The sequence below is a fragment of the Myodes glareolus genome, chromosome 7, assembly GCF_982192425.1.
Source record: "Myodes glareolus chromosome 7, mMyoGla1.1, whole genome shotgun sequence".
NCBI lineage: Eukaryota > Metazoa > Chordata > Mammalia > Rodentia > Cricetidae > Myodes > Myodes glareolus.
This window is the reverse complement of record NC_142032.1, coordinates 53,270,260-53,289,848: the sequence shown is the minus strand read 5'-3', so window position 1 is coordinate 53,289,848 and position 19,589 is coordinate 53,270,260. Positions and strand designations below refer to the sequence as shown.

General features: G+C 40.5%; 1 protein-coding gene across 1 annotated transcript; it reads right to left on the bottom strand.

The window, feature by feature from the left end:
* Positions 1 to 14,417: 14,417 nt before the first annotated feature.
* Positions 14,418 to 18,177, bottom strand: LOC148121419 (secretoglobin family 2A member 2-like). Its single transcript, XM_087907635.1, has 3 exons — positions 17,998 to 18,177; positions 16,064 to 16,251; positions 14,418 to 14,631 (listed from the first exon to the last, which is right to left on the bottom strand). Exons 1-3 carry the CDS (start codon positions 18,059 to 18,061, stop codon positions 14,599 to 14,601), a joined length of 285 nt encoding a protein of 94 aa, XP_087763761.1. The 5' UTR covers positions 18,062 to 18,177; the 3' UTR covers positions 14,418 to 14,598.
* Positions 18,178 to 19,589: the final 1,412 nt, after the last annotated feature.

The window sequence follows — 19,589 nt, the reverse complement described above, 5'->3', positions numbered from 1 at the left end:
ACTCCAAGATATTTTATGCTATTTGTGGCTAATGTGAAAGATGATGTTTCTCTGATTTTCCTCTTAGCTTCTATTTAGCTTAGTATTTTGAAGGGCTACTGAGTTTTTTTTTTTTGAGTGGATCTTGTATCCTGCAACATTAATGAAGGTATTTATCAGCTGTAGGAGTTCGCTGGTAGATTTTTTGGGGTCACCTATATATACTATCATATAATCTGCAAATACCGAAAGTTTAACTTCTTCCTTTCCAATTTTAATCCCCTTGATCTCCTTTTGTTGTCTTATTGCTATAGCAATGTTGAAGAGATAATGGAGATAGTAAACAGTCTTGTCTTGTTCCTGATTTTAGTGGAGTCATTTGAGTTTTTCTCCATTTAATTTGATATTGGCTGTCGTCTTGCTGCATATTGCTTTTATTATGTTTGGATATGTTCCTTGTATCCCTGATCTCTCCAAGACTTTTATCATGAAGTGGTTTTGGATTTTATCAAATACTTTTTCAGCATTTAATGAAATGATCATATGCTTTTTTCTTTCAGTTTATTTATATGATGCACTACACTGATAGATTTTAGTATGTTGAATGAGCCCTGAATCTCTGGGATGAAGTCGACTTAATCATAGTGAGTAATTTTTTGATGTGTTTTTGGATTTGTTTTGCCAGTATTTTACTGAGGACTTTTGCATCTATCTCCATGAGTGAGATTAGCCTCTTCTCCCAGTTAGTAGGTTGCCTTTTTTTCTTAATGACAGTGTCCTTTTCTTTCCAGAAGCTTCTCAGTTTCAGGAGGTCCCATTTATTCATTGTTTCTCTTATTGTCTGTGCTGCTGGGGTTCTACCTAGGAAGTGGTCTCCTGTGCCCATGTCTTGTAGACTATTTCCCACTTTCTCTTATATCAGGTTCAATGTGGTCAGATTAATATTGAGATCTTTAATCCATTTGGACTTGAGTTTTGTGCATGGTGATAGATATGGATCTATTTTCATTCTTCTACAGGTTGATATCCAGTTATGCCAGCACCATTTGTTAAACATGTTTTCTTTCTTCCATTGTATACATTTAGCTCTCTTGTTGAAAATCAGGTGTTCATAGGTTTGTGGGTTAATATCCGGGTCTTCTATTCGAAGTCATAGGTCGACTTCTCTGTCCTTATGCCAATACCAAGCTGTTTTCAATACTGTAGCTCTGTAATAGAGTTTGAAGTCAGGGATAGCAATGTCTCTAGAAGTTCCTTTATTGTATGAGATTGTTTTGGCTATCCTGAGTTTTTTGTTTTTCCATATAAAGCTGATTATCGTTCTCTCAAGGTCTGTGAAGAATTTTGATGGGATTTTGATGGGGATTGCCTTGAATCTATAGATTGCTTTTGGTAGAATTGCCATTTTTACTGTGTTGATCCTCCCAATCCAAGAGCAAGGGAGATCTTTCCATTTTCTGGTATCCTCTTCAATTTCTTTCTTCAAAGACTTAAAGTTCTTGTCAAATAGGTCTTTCACTTCCTTGGTTAGAGTTACCCCAAATATTTTATGCTATTTGTGGCTATCGTGAAAGGTGATGTTTCTCTGATTTTCCTCTCTGCTTCTTTATCCTTTGTGTATATAAGAGTGGTTAAAGAAGGTGTGGAACATATATACATTAGAGTTTTACTCAGCGGTAAAAAACAATGACATCTTGAATTTTGCATGCAAATGGATGGAAATAGAAAACGCTTTACTGAGTGAGGTAATCCAGACCCAAAAAGAGGAATATGGTTTGTACTCACTCATAAGTGGATTCTAGCCATAATTAAAGGTCTTTGAGCCTATAATTCTTGATTTTAGAGAAGCTAAATAAGAAAGTGAACCTGAAGAAAATCATATAGTTATCCTCCTGGATATTGGAAGTAGGCAAGATTGCCAGGCAAACTTGGGGGCATGGGGGGTGGAGGTGGGGGTGGGGGGTGGGTGGTTGGAGGGTGGATGTAAGGGGAGTTGGGTAGAGTGAAGGAAGAAGGGGAGGATTCGATATAGTTTGGGGGAATGGGATGAGTGGGATGGAGGAAGAATGGATATGGGAGCAGGGAAGTAAATATCTCAACTAAGGGAGTCATTTTAGGGTTTGTAAGAGACTTGATTCTAGAGGGGATCCCAGGTCCAAGGAGAGATTTCCAGATTGTTCCCTGGGCAGCAGAGAAGAGGGTATCTGAACTGGCCTCGTCCCATAAGCATACTGATGAATATTTTGCATATCACCATAGATCCTTCATCTGGCGATGTATGGAGATAGAGACAGAGTCCCACATTGGAGCACTGGACTTAGCTCCCTAGGTCCAAATGAGAAGCAGAAGGAGGGAGAACGTGAGCAAGGAAATCAGGATCACAAGGGGTGCGTCCACCCACTGAGACAGTGGGACTGATCTAATGGGAGCTCACCAAGGCCAGCTGGACTGGGAGTGATGGAACATGCGATCAACATGGACACTCTGAACATGGCGGGCAATGAAGGTTGACTGAGAAGCCAAGGACAATGGCATTGGAATTTAATTCTGCTGCATGCTCTAACTTTGTGGGAGCCTAGTTTGTTTGGCTGTTCACCTTTAAAGACCTGTATTGATGGGGGAGGACCTTGGACTTGCCACGGGTCAGGGAACCCTGACTGCTCTTAAGACTAGAGAGGGACGGGGAGGTAGAAAGGGGAAGGTGGGGAGGGGGAGGGAAAAGGGAAGCGGGGAAGAGGTGGAAATTTTTAATAAATAAATAAATAAATAAAAGATTTGAATACATACTGAAATATACCATTATATATCTAGAAAATCTCTCTAACATGACTATAAGGTTGACTATTATAGATGATTGATTATCTATCAACCTATATTTCTTAATCTTATATAATTACATTTTTAAATAGCCATACAAACACAATACCTTAATCAAGAGCAGAAATATAAATACAACAAAATTGACCTTAAATTTGTATCAATAAACCAAGTTCCATATCAATGCAAAGTATCCATCTCTATAGCATAACCCCCTTTATATGTAAACAAACATTTATGAACAGTGTGTGGGTATATGGGAATAGTTCTCTTAAAACTGCTTCCTGCTGTTTGTAGGGTGAAATAATTTTTGGGGGTGTTCATGGTGATTTTTCAAAGGGTCTTGTTGCATCAAAGCACATTATTCTGGAATGAATTCACAGGTTCTCAACCTCTGTGTAAACAAAACAAGAACCTCTTTTCTAAAGCAACATATCCTTAGATCCATAATTTGAAGACAACATACCTTTAAAGTATATATGCTGGTTACTTAGCTCCTTCACAGTCAAAAATTCAAAGAAAGTACAATAATATACATAATGTGTATTTCATCTTTATGTGGTTTATTTTCTTTATTTCTTTATGATTGTCTATACTTGGTCTCTTTAAAGACTTTACCTTTTTAAAAACAAACTATTTACTTTTTAAAATAACTGTCTATATTCTTTTTCTTCTCTCTCCAATGCCTATGTACATTTATCCAACACTGTGACCAATTTAGAGGTCATTTCCACCTGAATTTGTCTTTATTGTCTATATGTAATTATTGTCTGACTAGAAGCACTTCTTAAAATTCTAAACGTTTCTTAAGAATCTAAGCTGTGGCATTGCCAGGATATATACAGCCCTGACTGCTTGCTCCACCCAGCCCAGCATGGCTGAGCTGTTTACTGCCACTGAGAGCCATGTACATTGCCCCATTTTTAGACACATAGTGGGTCTAAGTTTCCTTTAGGCAAGTTGTAGCAGTCTACACACAGAACCCATTTAAATGCTCTGCAGCTGGACCTCATGAAAGAGCCAGAGCCATTTGTGCTGGTGAATCAGGAAGTTGCAGTTTCAAAACAGCTCAGCCTTTTTTCAGCTACCACTGAATCAGGAAAACCTCTCTTAAAGGAGCTGCAGCATTAAGCTGTGCTTAATTCTGCTTTCTTTCCTTCTTTCTTTCTTTCTTTCTTTCTTTCTTTCTTTCTTTCTTTCTTTCCTTCTCTCTCTCTCTCTCTCTCTTTCCTGTGCCTAGAATTTCTCCCCAAACTCTCTGAAGTTTTAAGTGAATTTTAGTTGGCCACATGGGTGCCTATTTGTTGTAATGAGGCCACTTTTTCATCCTGACCACCCAGAACCAAAATAATCACACAGAAACTGTATTAATTAAATCACTGCTTGGCCCATTAGCTCTAGCTTCGTATTGGCTAACTGTTACATATTAATTTAACCAATTTTTATTAATCTATGTATTGTCACGTGACTGTGGCTTACCAGCTAAAGTTCCAGTGTCTGCCTCCAGCAGGGCTACATGGCTTCTCCTGTCTCTGCCCTTCTTTCTCCTAGCATTCAGTTTACTTTTTCTTGCCTACCCATATTCTACCCTGGCAATAGTACAATGAAGTTTATTTATTCACCAATGGTATTCACTGCATACAGAGGGGAATGCCACATCAACTTGCCTCTGTAGTTTCAATTCGTTTACCCAGATTTTCCATATCCAGAATTTCCTTGGTTTGTGTTTTCTTTATTGTAAGTTCTGTAACTGTGACCACACCACAGTGAAGAGTTGTAACTCGCAACTGTGTTAAAATAAACCTTTTCTCCCTTAGACTGTCTTTTGTCAGGATATTTTGTCACATCAATAGCAATGAATGTAGGGCAGACACATAGACGGGCATTTATTTTGAGTGACATTGTATTCTTAAATTCCTTCCCAATGTGTTCCTTAGAGGAGTATAGAAATGCTGTTGGGTTTGTACACTCTGTATCACATCTAATGTTTTTCTAGTAGAGCGTCTCTGGTCCAAGAGTTTTCTGGTAGAGACTGTTTTTCTTTGTAATTTTATTAAATTATAAAAGTTTCCATTTCCGCCCCTCTTCCCAATACCCTCCCACTCCCCCCCCTCCTCCTCCCTCTTTGTCCCTAAGGGCAGTCAGGGTTTCAAGCCCTGTGGGAAGTTCCAGTTCCTCCCACCTCCCTCCAGGTCCAGGAAGGTGAGTATCCAAACAGACTGGATCCCAAAAATCCAGTATATGCAGAGGAAACTATTCCCAGTATCATTGTCAATGGCTTCTCAGAAAGACTCCGGGCCAGCCACATTCAGAGAATCCGGCCACATTCAGAGAATCTGGTTGGATCACGTGCTCGCTCAGTCGCAGTCCAACTGCCCTTGGTAAACTCTCATTAGATTCGACCCCTTGTATCAGTGGGTGATAGCATCCCTCGCAGTCCTTCGTCATTTTCTTCGTCCTTTTGCTCCTCATTGGACCTTGGGGGGCTCAGTCCGGTGCTCCAATGTGGGTCTCCGTCTGTATCGCCATCCATCGCCAGATGAAGGATCTATGGTGATAAGCAAAATATTCATCAGTATGGTTATGGGCCAAGGCCGGTTCAGGCACCCTCTCCTCTGTCCAGAGAACAATCTGGGGATCTCTCCTTGGACCTGGGATCCCATATATAATCAAGTTTCCTATAAACCCTAAAAGGACTCCCTTAGTTGAAATATATTCTTCCCTGATCCCATATTCATCCTTCCTCCCTTCCCCCCATCCCGGTCAACCAAGCTTTCTCCATTCCTCCCTTACTCCCTTCTCTCTAACCCTCTCCCCTTCCAACAACCCTCCCACCCCCCCCCCCCCATGCACCTAAGGTTACCTGGGACTCTTGACTATTTCCTACCTCCTGGCGGATAGCTAAATAATCTTCATCAGGTTCGTCTTCTTATTTAGCTTCTCTATGATCACGAATAATAGGCTCAAAGACCTTTAATTATGGTTAGAATCCACTTATGAGTGAATACATACCGTGTTCCTCTTTTTGGGTCTGGCTTACCTCACTCAGTAAAGCGTTTTCTATGTCCATCCATTTGCATGCAAAATTCAAGATGTCATTATTTTTTACCGCTGAGTAAAACTCTAATGTGTATATGTTCCACACCTTTTTTAACCATTCTTCTATTGAGGGGCACATAGGCTGTTTCCAGGTTCTGGCTATTACAAATAGTGCAGCTATAAACATAGTTGAACAAATGCTTTTGTAGTATGCTAGGGAATCTCTAGGGTATATTCCCAAGAGTGGAATTGCTGGGTCCTGAGGGAGATTGACTCCGAGTTTCCTGAGAAACCGCCACACTGATTTCCACAGTGGCTGCACAAGTTTGCATTCCCACCAACAATGGATGAGTGTTCCCCTCATTCCACATCCTCTCCAGCATAGGCTATCATTGGTGTTTTTGACTTTAGCTATTCTGACAGGTGTAAGATGGTATCTCAAAGTGGTTTTGATTTGCATTTCCCTGATCGCTAAGGAGGTTGAGCATGACCTTAAGTGTCTTCTGGCCATTCGAAGTTCATCTGTTGTGAATTCTCTGTTCAGTTCAGTACCCCATTTTTTAATTGGGTTAATTAGAGTTTTAGTGCCTAGTTTATTGAGTTCTTTGTATATTTTGGAGTTCAGACCTTTGTCTGATGAGGGGTTGGTTAAGATCTTCTCCCAGTCAGAAGGCAGCCTTTTTGTCTTACTGACCGTGTCCTTTGCTTTACAGAAGCTTCTCAGTTTCAGTAGATCCCATTTATTCATTGTTTCTCTTATTGTCTGTGCAGCTGGGGTACTACTTAGGAAGAGGCCTCCTGTGCCTATATCTTGTAGACTACTTCCCACTTTCTCTTCTATCAGGTTCAAAGTGGACGGATTAATGTTGATGTCTTTAATCCATTTGGACCTGAGTTTTGTGCATAGTGATAGGTATGGATCTACTTTCATCCTTCTACAGGTTGACATCCAGTTATGCCAGCACCATTTGTTAAAGATACTTTCTTCTTCCATTGTATACCTTTAGCTCCCTTGTCAAAAATTAGGTGCTCATAGGTTTGTGGGTTAATATCCGGGTCTTTTATTCCATTCCAAAGGTCGATTTCTCTGTTCTTATGCCAATACCAAGCTGTTTTCAATACTGTTGCTCTGTAATAGAGTTTGAAGTCAGGGATGGTAATGCCTCCTGAAGTTCGTTTATTGTATAAGATTGTTTTGGCTATCCTGGGTATTTTGTTTTGCCATATAAACTTGATTATTGTTTTCTCAAGGTCTGTGAAGAAGTTTGATGGGATTTTGATGGGGATTGCATTGAATCTATAGATTGCTTTTGGTAGAATTGCCATTTTTACTATGTTGATCCTCCCAATCCAAGAACAAGGGAGATCTTTCCATTTTCTGGTATCCTCCTCAATTTCTTTCTTCAAAGACTTAAAGTTCTTGTCAAATAGGTCTTTCACTTCCTTGGTTAGAGTAACCCCAAGATATTTTATGCTATTTGTGGCTATCGTGAAAGGTGACGTTTCTCTGATTTCCCTCTCATCTTCTTTATCCTTTGTGTAGAGGAGGGCCACTGATTTTTTGGTGTTGATCTTGTATCCTGCCACGTTACTAAAGGTGTTTATCAGCTGTAGGAGTTCTTTGGTAGAGTTTTTGGGGTCACTTATGTACACTATCATATCGTCAGCAAATAACGAAAGTTTAACTTCATCCTTTCCAATTCGAATCCCCTTGATCTCCTTATGTTGTCTTATTGCTATTGCTAGAACTTCAAGCACTATATTGAAGAGGTATGGAGAGAGTGGACATCCTTGTCGTGTTCCTGATTTTAGTGGAAAGGCTTTGAGTTTCTCTCCATTCAATTTGATGTTAGCTGTCGGCTTGCTGTATATTGCTTTTATTATATTTAGGTATGATCCTTGTATCCCCAGTCTCTCCAACACCTTTATCATAAATGGGTGTTGAATTTTGTCAAATGCTTTTTCAGCATCCAATGAAATGATCATATGGTTTTTTTCTTTCAGTTTATTTATATGATGGATTACATTGATAGATTTTCGTATGTTGAACCAGCCCTGCATCTCTGGGATGAAGCCTACTTGATCATAATGAATAATTTTTCTAATGTGTTCCTGGATTCGGTTTGCCAGGATTTTATTGAGAATTTTCGCGTCGATGTTCATGAGTGAGATTGGTCTGTAATTCTCTTTCTTGGTTGTGTCTTTATGTGGTTTTGGTATTAAGGTAACTGTAGCTTCATAAAAGGAGTTTGGCAATGACTCTTCTGTTTCTATATTATGGAATACATTAAGGAGTATAGGAATTAGCTCTTCCTGGAAGTTCTGGTAGAATTCTGCATTGAAACCATCTGGTCCTGGGCTTTTTTTGGTAGGGAGATTTCTGATAACAGCTTATAATTCTTCACGACTAACAGGTCTATTTAGATTGTTCACCTGTTCTTGGTTCAACTTTGGTATATGGTACTTATCTAAAAAAATGTCCATTTCTTTTACATTTTCCAACTTTGTGGCATATAAATTTTCATAGTAAGATCTAATGATTCTCTGAATTTCCTCTGTGTCTGTGGTTATATCCCCCTTTTCATTTCTGATGCTATTAATTTGCATGTTCTCTCTCTGCCGTTTGATTAGTTTGGATAGGGGTTTGTCAATCTTGTTGATTTTCTCCAAGAACCAGCTTTTTGATTCATTGATTCTTTTGATTGTTTTCTGTGTTTCTATTTTGTTGATTTCAGCCCTCAGTTTGATTATTTCCAGTCTTCTAGACCTCCTGGGTGAATCAGCTTCTTTTTTTTCTAGAGCTTTCAAGTGTGCTGTTAAGTCTCCAATGTGTGCTTTCTCCGTTTTCTTTAATTGGGCACTTAGTGCTATGAACTTTCCTCTTAGCACTGCTTTCATAGTGTCCCATAGGTTTGAGTATGTTATGTCTTTATTTTCATTAAATTCAAGGAAGAGTTTAATTTTTTTCTTTATTTCTTCCTTGACCCAGGGGTGATTTAGTAGTTGACTGTTCAACTTCCATGAGTTTGTTTGCTCCCTGGGGGAAGCATTGTTGTTGAATTCTAATTTTAGTCCATGGTGATCTGACAAGACACAGGTGGTTACTAATATTTTTTTATATCTGTGGAAATTTGCTTTGTTACCGAGTATGTGGTCAATCTTCGAAAAGGTTCCATGAACTGCAAAGAAGAAGGTATATTCTTTCCTATTTGGGTGGAGTGTTCTATAGATGTCTGTTAAGTCCATTTGATTCAATACCTCCAATAAATCTCTTAATTCTCTGTTTGGTTTCTGTCTGATTGACCTGTCCATTGGTGAGAGAGGAGTGTTGAAGTCTCCTACTATTAGCGTGTGTGGTTTGATGACTGCCTTGAGTTCTAGAAGAGTTTCTTTTACATATGTGGGTGCCTTTATGTTAGGGGCATAGATATTCAGGATTGAGACTTCTTCCTGATGAGTTGTTCCTGTTATGAGCATGAAATGTCCCTCTCCATCTCTTCTGATTGATTTTAGTTTGAAGTCGATTTTGCTAGATATTAGAATGGCCACACCCGCTTGTTTCTTAGGTTCATTTGCTTGGAAAACCTTTTCCCAACCCTTTACTCTGAGTAGGTGTCTGTCTTTGTGGTTGAGGTGTGTTTCTTGTAAACAGCAGAATGTTGGATCCTGTTTTCGTAACCAATCTCTAAGTCTGTGCCTCTTTATAGGTGAATTGAGTCCATTGATATTAAGAGATATTAATGACCATTGGTTGTTGACTCCAGTCATTTTTGGGGGGGGGTAATAGAGTGTATGTGTTTTCCTTCTTTGAATTGTGCTAGTGAAGGGTCGCTAGATGTCTGAATTATTGTAGTCAGTGTTGGCAATGTTGGATTCCTTGGGATGTAATTTTCCTTCTAGTATTCTCTGTAAGGCTGGATTAGTAGTTACATATTGTTTAAATTTGTTTTTATCCTGGAATATTTTGTTTTCTCTGTTGATAGTGAATGAAAGCTTGGCTAGGTAAAGTAGTCTGGGCTTGCATCCATGGTACCTTAATTTCTGCAGTACCTCTATCCAGGACCTTCTGGCTTTCATGGTTTCCATAGAGAAGTCTGATAGGTTTACCTTTATTAGTTACTTGACCTTTTTCCTTTGCAGCTCTTAATATCCTTTCTTTAATCTGACTGCTTTGTGTTTTGATTATTATATGGCGAGGGGATGTTTTTTTCTGATCCAATCTATTCGGTGTTCTGTGTGCTTCTTGCACCTTCATAGGAATATCCCTCTTTAGGATGGGAAAGTTTTCTTCTATAATTTTGTTGAATATATCTTCTGGACCTTTGATCTGCAATTCTTCTCCTTCTTCTACTCCTATTATTCATAGATTTGGTTTTTTTTATTATGTCCCATATTTCCTGAATGTTTTGTGATGAGAATTTGTTGGATTTGCTGTTTTCTTTGGTCAGGGCGTTTATTTTCTCTATGGTGTCTTCATAATCTGAGATTCGTTCTTCTATCTCTTGTATTCTATTGGTTAAGCTTGATTCTGTAGTCTCCGTTCGTTTACCTAGGTTTTCCATATCCAGCCGGCCCTCGGTTTGTGTTTTCCTCACTGCCTCCATTTCAGTTTTCAATTTTTGAACTGATTCCATTACCTGTTTGATTGCTTTTTCTTGGTTTCCCAGGGTATCATTTACGAATTTACTCATTTCTTCAACCTTTTTGTTATATTTGTCTTCCATTTCTTTACTCATTTCTTCCATCTTTTTGTTATATTTGTCTTCTATTTCTTTAAGTGAGTTATTCATACCCTGTTTAAGAGACTCTATTGCTTTCATAATGACACTGTTTTCCACTTCTTCCGGAATAGGGCGTTCAAGTCCTTCTGTCGTAAGATCGCTGGGATCTGGTGTTTTCATGTTGTTTTTCAGATTGTTGGAGGAATTTTTGCCTTGGCACCTGCCCATCTCTTCCTTCAGATGCTCTCCAATGGCTCTTCCCTCCGCTGGGTCTTCTACTACTGGATTAGTGCCCCTTGCTATCCAGGAATCACTTTGCCTGCATCCTTAGCTTGCTGCAGGCAGGCTATTAGAACAAAGGGACTTCCTTTCCTTTGCACTCACCACCTGACCCGGCCCGCGGTGCCCACCCTGGCTGAGATGGAGGACTTTAAGCCCCGAAAGAGGGAGAGGGGAGGAGAGGGGTTCCAGGCAGAAAGCTGGGATGGCGTAGCAGAAGAGAGGGATTAGCTGGGGGAAGCTGCCCCTTTGGAGCAGCCAGGGAGATAAGGATGGTGGGAATACCGTGTGTACCTAACCGGAGTTGTATGGCGGTCAACACACTCAACCCTCCACAGGATCAGATCCCCTCACTGGTCAGAAGACTCCCTGCCTGCGGTCTTAGCTTGCTGCAGGCCGGCTATCAGAAAAAAGGGACTCCCGTCCCTTTGCACTCCGAGACTGTTTTAATTAATGAAGATAATCATATCATCTTCAAACAGGGACAGTTTGATTTCTTCCCGTGTTATTTGTAGTGTATTTATTTTTATGCTGTTTTTCTGGCTGAAAATTTAGGCAACTCTAGAAACTAGTTTTCGGTTTCTGTGATAAAGTTCCCTGACAAGAAGCAAGTTAGGATCATGAATTAGAGGCTCAAAGCCCTTTAATTATGGCTAGAATCCACTTATGAGTGAGTACATACCATATTACTCTTTTTGGGTCTGGGTTACCTCACACAGTAAAGCGTTTTCTATTTCCACCCATTTGCATGCATAATTCAAGATGTCATTGTTTTTTACCGCTGAATAAAACTCTAATGTGTATATGTTCCACATCTTCTTTAGCCGTTCTTCTATTGAGGGGTACCTAGGTTGTTTCCAGGTTCTGGCTGTTATAAATAGTGCTGCTATGAACATAGTTGAACAAATGCTTTTGTAGTATGTTAGGGAATCTCTTGGGTATATTCCCAAGAGTGGAATTGCTGGGTCCTGAGGGAGGTTGACTCCCAGTTTCCTGAGAAACCGCCACACTGATTTCCATCCTAGAGAAGCTAAATAATAAGGTGAACCTAAAGAAAATCATATAGTTATCCTCCTGGATATTGGAAGTAGACAAGATTGCCAGGCAAACTTGGGGGCACGGGGGTGGGGGGTTGGAGGTGGAAGTAAGGGGAGATGGTTAGAAAGAAGGAAGAAGGGGAGGATTGGGGATGGCTTGGGGAAATGGGATGGGGGAGAGGGAGGAAGGATGGATATGGGAGCAGGGAAGTAAATGTCTCAACTAAGGGAGCCATTTTAGGGTTTGCAAGAGACTTGATTCTAGAGGGGTTCCCAGGTTCAAGGAGAGGTCCCCAGATTGTTCCCTGGGCAACAGAGGAGAGGGTGCCTGAACTGGCCTTGGCCCATAACCATACTGATGAATATTTTGCATATCACCATAGAACCTTCATCTGACGATGGATGGAGATAGAGACAGAGACCCACATTGGAACACTGGACTTAACTCCCTAGGTCCAAATGAGGAGCAGAAGGAGGGAGAACGTAAGCAAGGAAGTCAGGACCGTGAGGGGTGCATTCACCCACTGATACAAGGGGAATGATCTAATGAGAGCTCACCAAGGCCAGCTGGACTGGGACTGAAAGAGTATGTGATCAAACCGGATTCTCTGAATGTGGCTGACATGGAATCTGACTGAGAAGTCATTGATAATGGCACTGGGTCTTGTTTCATCTGCATGTACTGACTTTTTGGGATCCTAGTCTATTTGAATGCTCACCTTCCGAGACCTGGAGGGAGGGGGGAGGAACTTGAACTTCCCACAGGGCAGGAAACCCTGACTGCTCTTAGGACTGGAGAGGGAGGAGGAGAGGGAGTGGTGGGAGTGGAAGGGTATTGGGAGGAGGGGAGGAAGTGGAAATTTTTATAAATAAATAAGTAAATTAAAAAAAGAAGCAAGTTAGGAAAGAATGGATTCATTCTGGTTTAAAGTTCAGAGTGACAGAGTCCATCCTTACCTATCACCCACCCAGCAGGAAGGGAAGGTGATAGGTAAGGGTGACATAGCAGTGGGACAGGAAGCTGACTGTGCACATTTTCATCTGTGAAGAAGGGAATTGTGATGTGGGGCCAGGCTTTAAAACCTCAGATCCTCTGAGTGATGTCTTCTGCCAGCAGAGCTCCACCTTTACCATTCACAGGGATCTCACATCATCTGCCCCGAATACCAGATGTTTCCATGACGACTCATAACAGTCGCAAAATTATAGCTATGAAGTAGCAATGAAAATAACTTTAAGGTTGCGGGGCTGAGGGTCACTCCAACGTGGGGAGCTGTATTAAGGGGCTGCAGCATTAGGAAGGTGGAGACCTACTGTCCTAAAGCTTCCATAAGACTTCACATCTCCACAAACTGGGGACCAAGGGTTCAAACACAGAAGCCTATGGGAGACATTTCTTAAGCTCAGTCACTACAGGCACCCCAGTGGAAAGCACTCAGAGAACAGACACACTTCTCTCCTTCCTTATTATTAGAGGAAACTGAGAGAGTTGTGGGTGGGGGGGCATAAGCCAGGCTCTCCTAGTAGCCTGATAGAAATTTAATTCTTAGCTTTGATTCACTAAAATGGAGTAGAACTAAACAGGCAGTCCTCAATTAAACCACTACCTACTGGCAACCAACTAGCAGATATCCCAAGTCTTCTGCTGACTCTGCAGGCCCCCAAAGCCTTTCTGCTAGCTCAGCAGATGCCCCCCAACCTTTTACAAGCTTAAGATAGCTTTCCCTTTCCTGCTACACAAAGGTCCCTTACTACTAAGCCCTCCCAACAATCAGTTCCCAGACTAATCTTTCCCCCACCAATCAGCCCTACATTAATCCCTCCTCCCTGGGATTCCCCTAACTGCTTAAAAGGAGGTTGTGACCTTCTTTGTGCTGTTGCCATGTGCCACTTAGTGTTGGAAATAATAAAGCGCTCTTGTTACTGCTTGTTTGGCTGTTGGTCTTTCCTCAGGGGCTTCTCTCGGTCCCTAACAGAAGCAGTTTACTTTTCTTGCATCAGAATCTTGTTATTTTATTTTATTTTATTAATTTTAACATAGGAAACATTTATTATGTTGTCATTTCCTTTGATACCTATGTTAACCAAGACATTTTTCCATTAAGGGAAGTATTTTAAATACTTCTCAAAGAAACTCCCTCCCCCCAAAAAAAACCAAAAATCAAACAAACAAAAATCCTCTGAAATTTGTAAAAGCCCTTTTCCTCATTTGAGATGATCATGATTTCTTTCCCTGAACCTATTTACATGAGGAGCTCTATTGATTGAGTGGTATATGTGGAACCATCTTTTTTTCCTAATTCTTGTAGACACAAAGCCCTGGTGACAGCAGGGCTGGGAGCACATCCCAGCCTCAGACCCCCAGCAGGATAATGCCAAGGATGCTGAACAGAGGTGGTGATGAGAAGGTAGCTGAGCTCTTCACCTGAGAGGGAACTCAGCAAGGCCAGGGAGAGACACCCTCCTTTCTTATTCTCACTTTAGAGTGGAGGGTGGCAGGCCTCTTAAACCCCCAGTTTTAAAAGATCACACAAAGGAGCATCGATATTTGCAATTAATTTAATGAGTAGAAAGAAATGCCTTTGAGATTCCAACAATAGTCTTGCACTTTATAGGCAGAAAGATAAAATCAAGAAGGAAAAGTTATGATTGTGGTATCAGCTGCTGGCTCATGATCATTCTCTTCATTTTTGTGAACCAGAGGTCTTGTGGAACTTTTAGGCAGACTATGGACAGTCTTTACTGTTGTATTCAGCATCCTGGAAAATAAATGAGGAAATGACTTACATGATGATTTGACTGAGAGCCACAATATTGAAAAGAAAAAAAATCTTATTTTTTTAAAATTATTTTTTCAGTATTTTTCAATTACTATTAAATATCCAGACAGCTTCCAGAGAAAAGGCCAATCAGGTGCAAGTTTTCTATCACTCTTAGGACTGGAGAGGGAGGGGGAGGGGTGTGGGAGGGAAATGGGAGGAGGGGAGGACGTGGAAATTTTTATTAATAAATAAATAAATTAATTAATTAAAGAAGAGACAGGAAACCACGAAAACAACAGTAACAAACCCAGATGTTTTTGGTTCTTTCTTCAAAGATTCCCCTTGATTACCTTCCCCTCTAACTTCCAACCCCCTGCTGAGCCGTTTCCATAGGAATTCATTCTACACCCACTCTGAAGCTAGAGTCTCTGTGGCTGAAGGTATCTGATGACCTTCAGTTTATACTACTGTGCTACTATTCTCTTACCTCTCACTCAATTGAAACCTTGCTTAACAGAGAGGGTGGCTTTTAAAAATTTCTCTGTGCTCTAAAAACTGAGATTTGTTAGAAGCGACTAGAGAGCCCTCACCAGTACTTTCAGGCCCTGTGTATTCCTGTGGTTTTAGTTAAAACTGGGCATATTCCTAAGATTGGCACCTGTGGGTTGCTTAAATGGAACAGGGACACTTTAGATAAATTCTTGGAACTACATTTTTATGCTTGAAAAGAGATTATTATTATTATTAATTATTATTATTATTATTATAATTATTATTATTGAAAGAGACTCTTAGTCATGACATTCTTATACTGGGGTCTTCTTCACTTGCTTTGAATTGGTGCCAAATGTAAGGGTCTCTGGTCACTGACACAAAGCAGGACTACTTGAGAGCTAATTGTATTTTTCTCTGACTAAAGAATTTTTAGTGTGAGGGCTTTATGTGTGTCATGACTTGCTTATGTGTGAGTGTGTGTGCACATGTGTGCACATTTGCCCATGCACATGCATGCATGTGTGTACCTATATTTGTGTGATTGGGAGGAAATGTATTAGAGAGTGATCTCAGGGTGATCTCCTTGGTTCTTGTGTTTTTCTTTAATTATTTTAAAATCCTCAAAATAATATGGAATATCAACTGTGTCTTTCAGTGGCTTTCCTGAACAAACTGTCACCACTAAATTAAATTATGTTGTTCAAAAATAGTACACAGACAATGTTTGTTTGGACCTTATCAGTCACAACATTGGAAATTGTTTTTCCTCATTAGTGGAAATATATACCTATGAATATAAATATGTATGCATATATGTAAATATAAGTGCATAAACATATAACAATGCACATATATGTATATGACGTATGCATATATATGTACATCATACAAATACATAGCAACATAATACAAAAAAGGGAAAATGTATAATTACCACCATCACGTTAACATTGACCAGAGTCTCCTCAGGCTGGTCTAGGAAACATTGTTTCAATTTGCTCACAGCATTTTCATCATAAGGAAGACGTGCATATGACTTAATCACTCCCTGAAAATCATCCACAGGCACTGATGAGTTAATAAGCTGTGCAATGACGTCATCCATTGCAAGGCAGTTAGAACCTGGAAAGACATGGCATTCATCACTGGAGGTCTGAACTCGGTAGGGGTTACCTCTCATCACAAACATCTTGTTGAGTACAAGTAGAGACACAGATAAGCACAGGTGTGGGCAATGCCAAATCTGGGACAGAAACTGCAGGTTGCAAGATTCCACTTAGAAACTGCAAACTCTGTCGCCGACATCCCAGCACAAAGAACCGAACCAAACACTTACAGACCCTTCACTGAGAAGGATACTGAAGAGACGGCAGGCAGTTGGGCTGGTTATGGTAAGTTTTTTGGATCTCTATTTGGACAAAGCCTGCCACATTTTATTACTGTTTTGAGAACATCATGGAATATGTTCAAACATCCTATAACTATCACGACTAGAATAGTATCAGCTTTGTTGTGTTAACTCGAGCATCTGAATCACAGAGCAACTTAAACAGAAACTCTGGTACTTGAAGTGATCTCTTGCAGAAAATGGAAGCAGACTGCAAGATTCCTTTAGTTTCTGCAAACTTGCCCCTAACAAGCCAAGAGTGTCCTTAAACCTCTCTGACCTTTCTCAGCAATGACACACAAGAAATGAGAAGCTTTGTTCTGATGGGGCACAGTGAACTGTTGTGTCTTTCTTGTAGCCATGATGCAGCTCAGTACTATTTTGTAAACCCTGTGAAATATTTTACAGTAGTTTATAAATATTAGCCATTGTCACTGTTAACTCTATCATCTGCATCAAAAGTATCATAAACTATAAACTCTTGTACTTGAAGTGATGTCATTGTTCAGCCAGTGGAAGAGAAAGAGGTCAAGGTTAACCCTGAATTTCCTATCAAGTTAACTGAGAACTCCGTCTTCTTGCCATTTTGCACCAGCCTCTCAGATAAGTGAAGGAGACAACATAAACAAAGCAAATACAAAGTCCATGACACTTGTGACATGTTTGTACTGACTGCGTTCTCAGGGACAAAGTTTTACTTCTGTTATTACTTCAAGTGGACTTGGGGAATGTGAACTCTCCTCCTTTGTACCAGCAGGACTAGGGTGTAAGTGGCCCTATGTGAAGGGGTCAGAACAAGCTTTCACAGTCTGTGTCATGGCTCACAAACTGTTTACTCCTAGGTTACATGCTACAGTTTGAGAAATAACTCCTTCCACAGTTAAAGAGATTCCGAAGTATAATTTTTAGGAAACCCATTTAGTTCCAGGGTCACTTATATTTCCCCATTTTCTATAAAATATCTTGTATTCAAATCCAAGACCTGCCATGGATTTTAGGAGAGCTGTCATCATCTTGGGACTTCTTGCGTGGTAGTGACATATCACACACAGCTCAGTGCTGTAGCCCAACCTGCAACTGTGACGCCTCTTTGACTATCTGGACTAACGTTGAGTTTCAGAGCTATTGAGTCAGACACTTTGCACCACTGTTGGCAAGTTCTAGAGCTCAGGCACTAGGGCTTCTTCCCATAAAACAGAAACAGTGTGTGGTCTGAAAGCAGCCCACCCCTCCACAGAACTCACCAACCAACCCTACACAGAACTCACCGCCCACCATTCACAGAACCCACTGCCCACCCCTCCACAGAATCTACCGCCCACCCCTCCACACAACCCACCGTTCACCCCTCCACAGTCCTCACCTCCCAACCCTCTACAGAACTCACCTCCCATCCCCCACAGAACTCACTGCCCACCCCTCCACAGAACCCACCACCAAACCTCCACAGAACCCACCACCCACCCCTCCACAGAACTCACTGTCGGCGCCGGCATAGCAGCAAATGGGGATGGCGGCCAGCAGGAAGACCAGGACCAGCTTCATGTTGAGGAAGCCCTTGTGGGTTGGTCTTTGGTACAAGATGGAGATCAGGTACTTTCTGCAGTTGAGACCTCAGCTCTCCACTATTTATTTCTTGGGCAGGCACTTTAGTATCACCCAGGAAATAAGAACGCAAGTCATAAGAGCAACGTGGCATTGTAGCAGACAAGACAAGAGAACATGAAACAGAGCCAAGGAAGCCTATGATTTGTTTGTACAAAACAAGGAAACAAATTATTAAGAATGACAACTGGTGACCTTTCACTGAGCTCTTCCAAAAATATTGCAGATCGCAGCATTGTAGTTTGAATTTTGAAAAGATACTCTCTTCCCCTTCATACCCCCTCTCCTTCATTTGCTCCTCTCTGTCGTCTGGGTCCTTCTTCATCTTCTTCTCACTCCTTTCATTCTTTCCCTTTTTTCTCCTTCTTCATCTTTCTTTGCCTATGCCTTTTTCTTGTTCTTTTTTTATTTTCCAATTTTAAGCAGATTCATTTTATTTACATCTGTTCCTGATGGGCCCAGTGGCTAGGGTCAGTGCACAACCACACACCCTTTTGTAGGTAGAGTTCCTATTGACCCTCTTCTTCTTTGACTTCCAGAGGAAGTTTATTGTCCACAGATCCTTACTGAAGAGTCTTACAAAGAGTCATTTTATAAGATGAACATTCACTGTTCATTCCAGATAGCTAAACACATTTCTCCTTCTGTGTTAAAGGTCTAGGGTGTCACCTCTCTTGAATCAAGGACACTGTCAACTATTAGGGATCCTTATTATTTCATGGGTGGGAGGGATGATGGCGTAGGGTGAGTGACCTGTGGTTCATGCAGATGTGACTTCAAATCCTGGGGATAGCGTCTGCTCATGACTTACCATGTCTTATCATGGAGCAGCTGTTCTGTCTCTCTGAGCTTCCTTTTACCCATGGTAAAGTGAGTATAGATAAAACTCTGCTGAAGATTTATCAGGACAGCAGATTCAGCATGTAAGTAACCCTTCCAAATAGTCTATATAACCACTGATTTGTGGGAGTTTTCTGCTGCTGAATCTGTGGACATTAGTATGACAGTCCCTCAAGTTAAAAAACAAGCAAATCAACAAACAAAAACAATGAAAACAAACACAAAATTACTATGAAATCCAGTTAGATCATGTGGGTATATAATCGAATGTCACAAATGGCATGCACATCCATACTTATTATAGCATTAGTAAAAATAGCCAAACTATTGGATCAGCTTGGATGTTTATGAGAAGATAACTAGACAAAGAAAATGTGGCATTCATACACAATGGAGTTTTATTCAAAGGACAATGTAATTATGTCACTTGCATGGAAATAAATGGGCCAGGATATTATCAAATTAAACAAAAGAGTTGAAGCCAGAAAGAGAAACATCACATTTTCTATAATATACACACCATATATGTATGTATCTATCTATATTAGTGTGACATGGAAGTGGAGGATTTATTATCTGTAGTGAAGAAGGGAAAGGAGGGCGTGGATGTGAACAGATAACCAAAGTA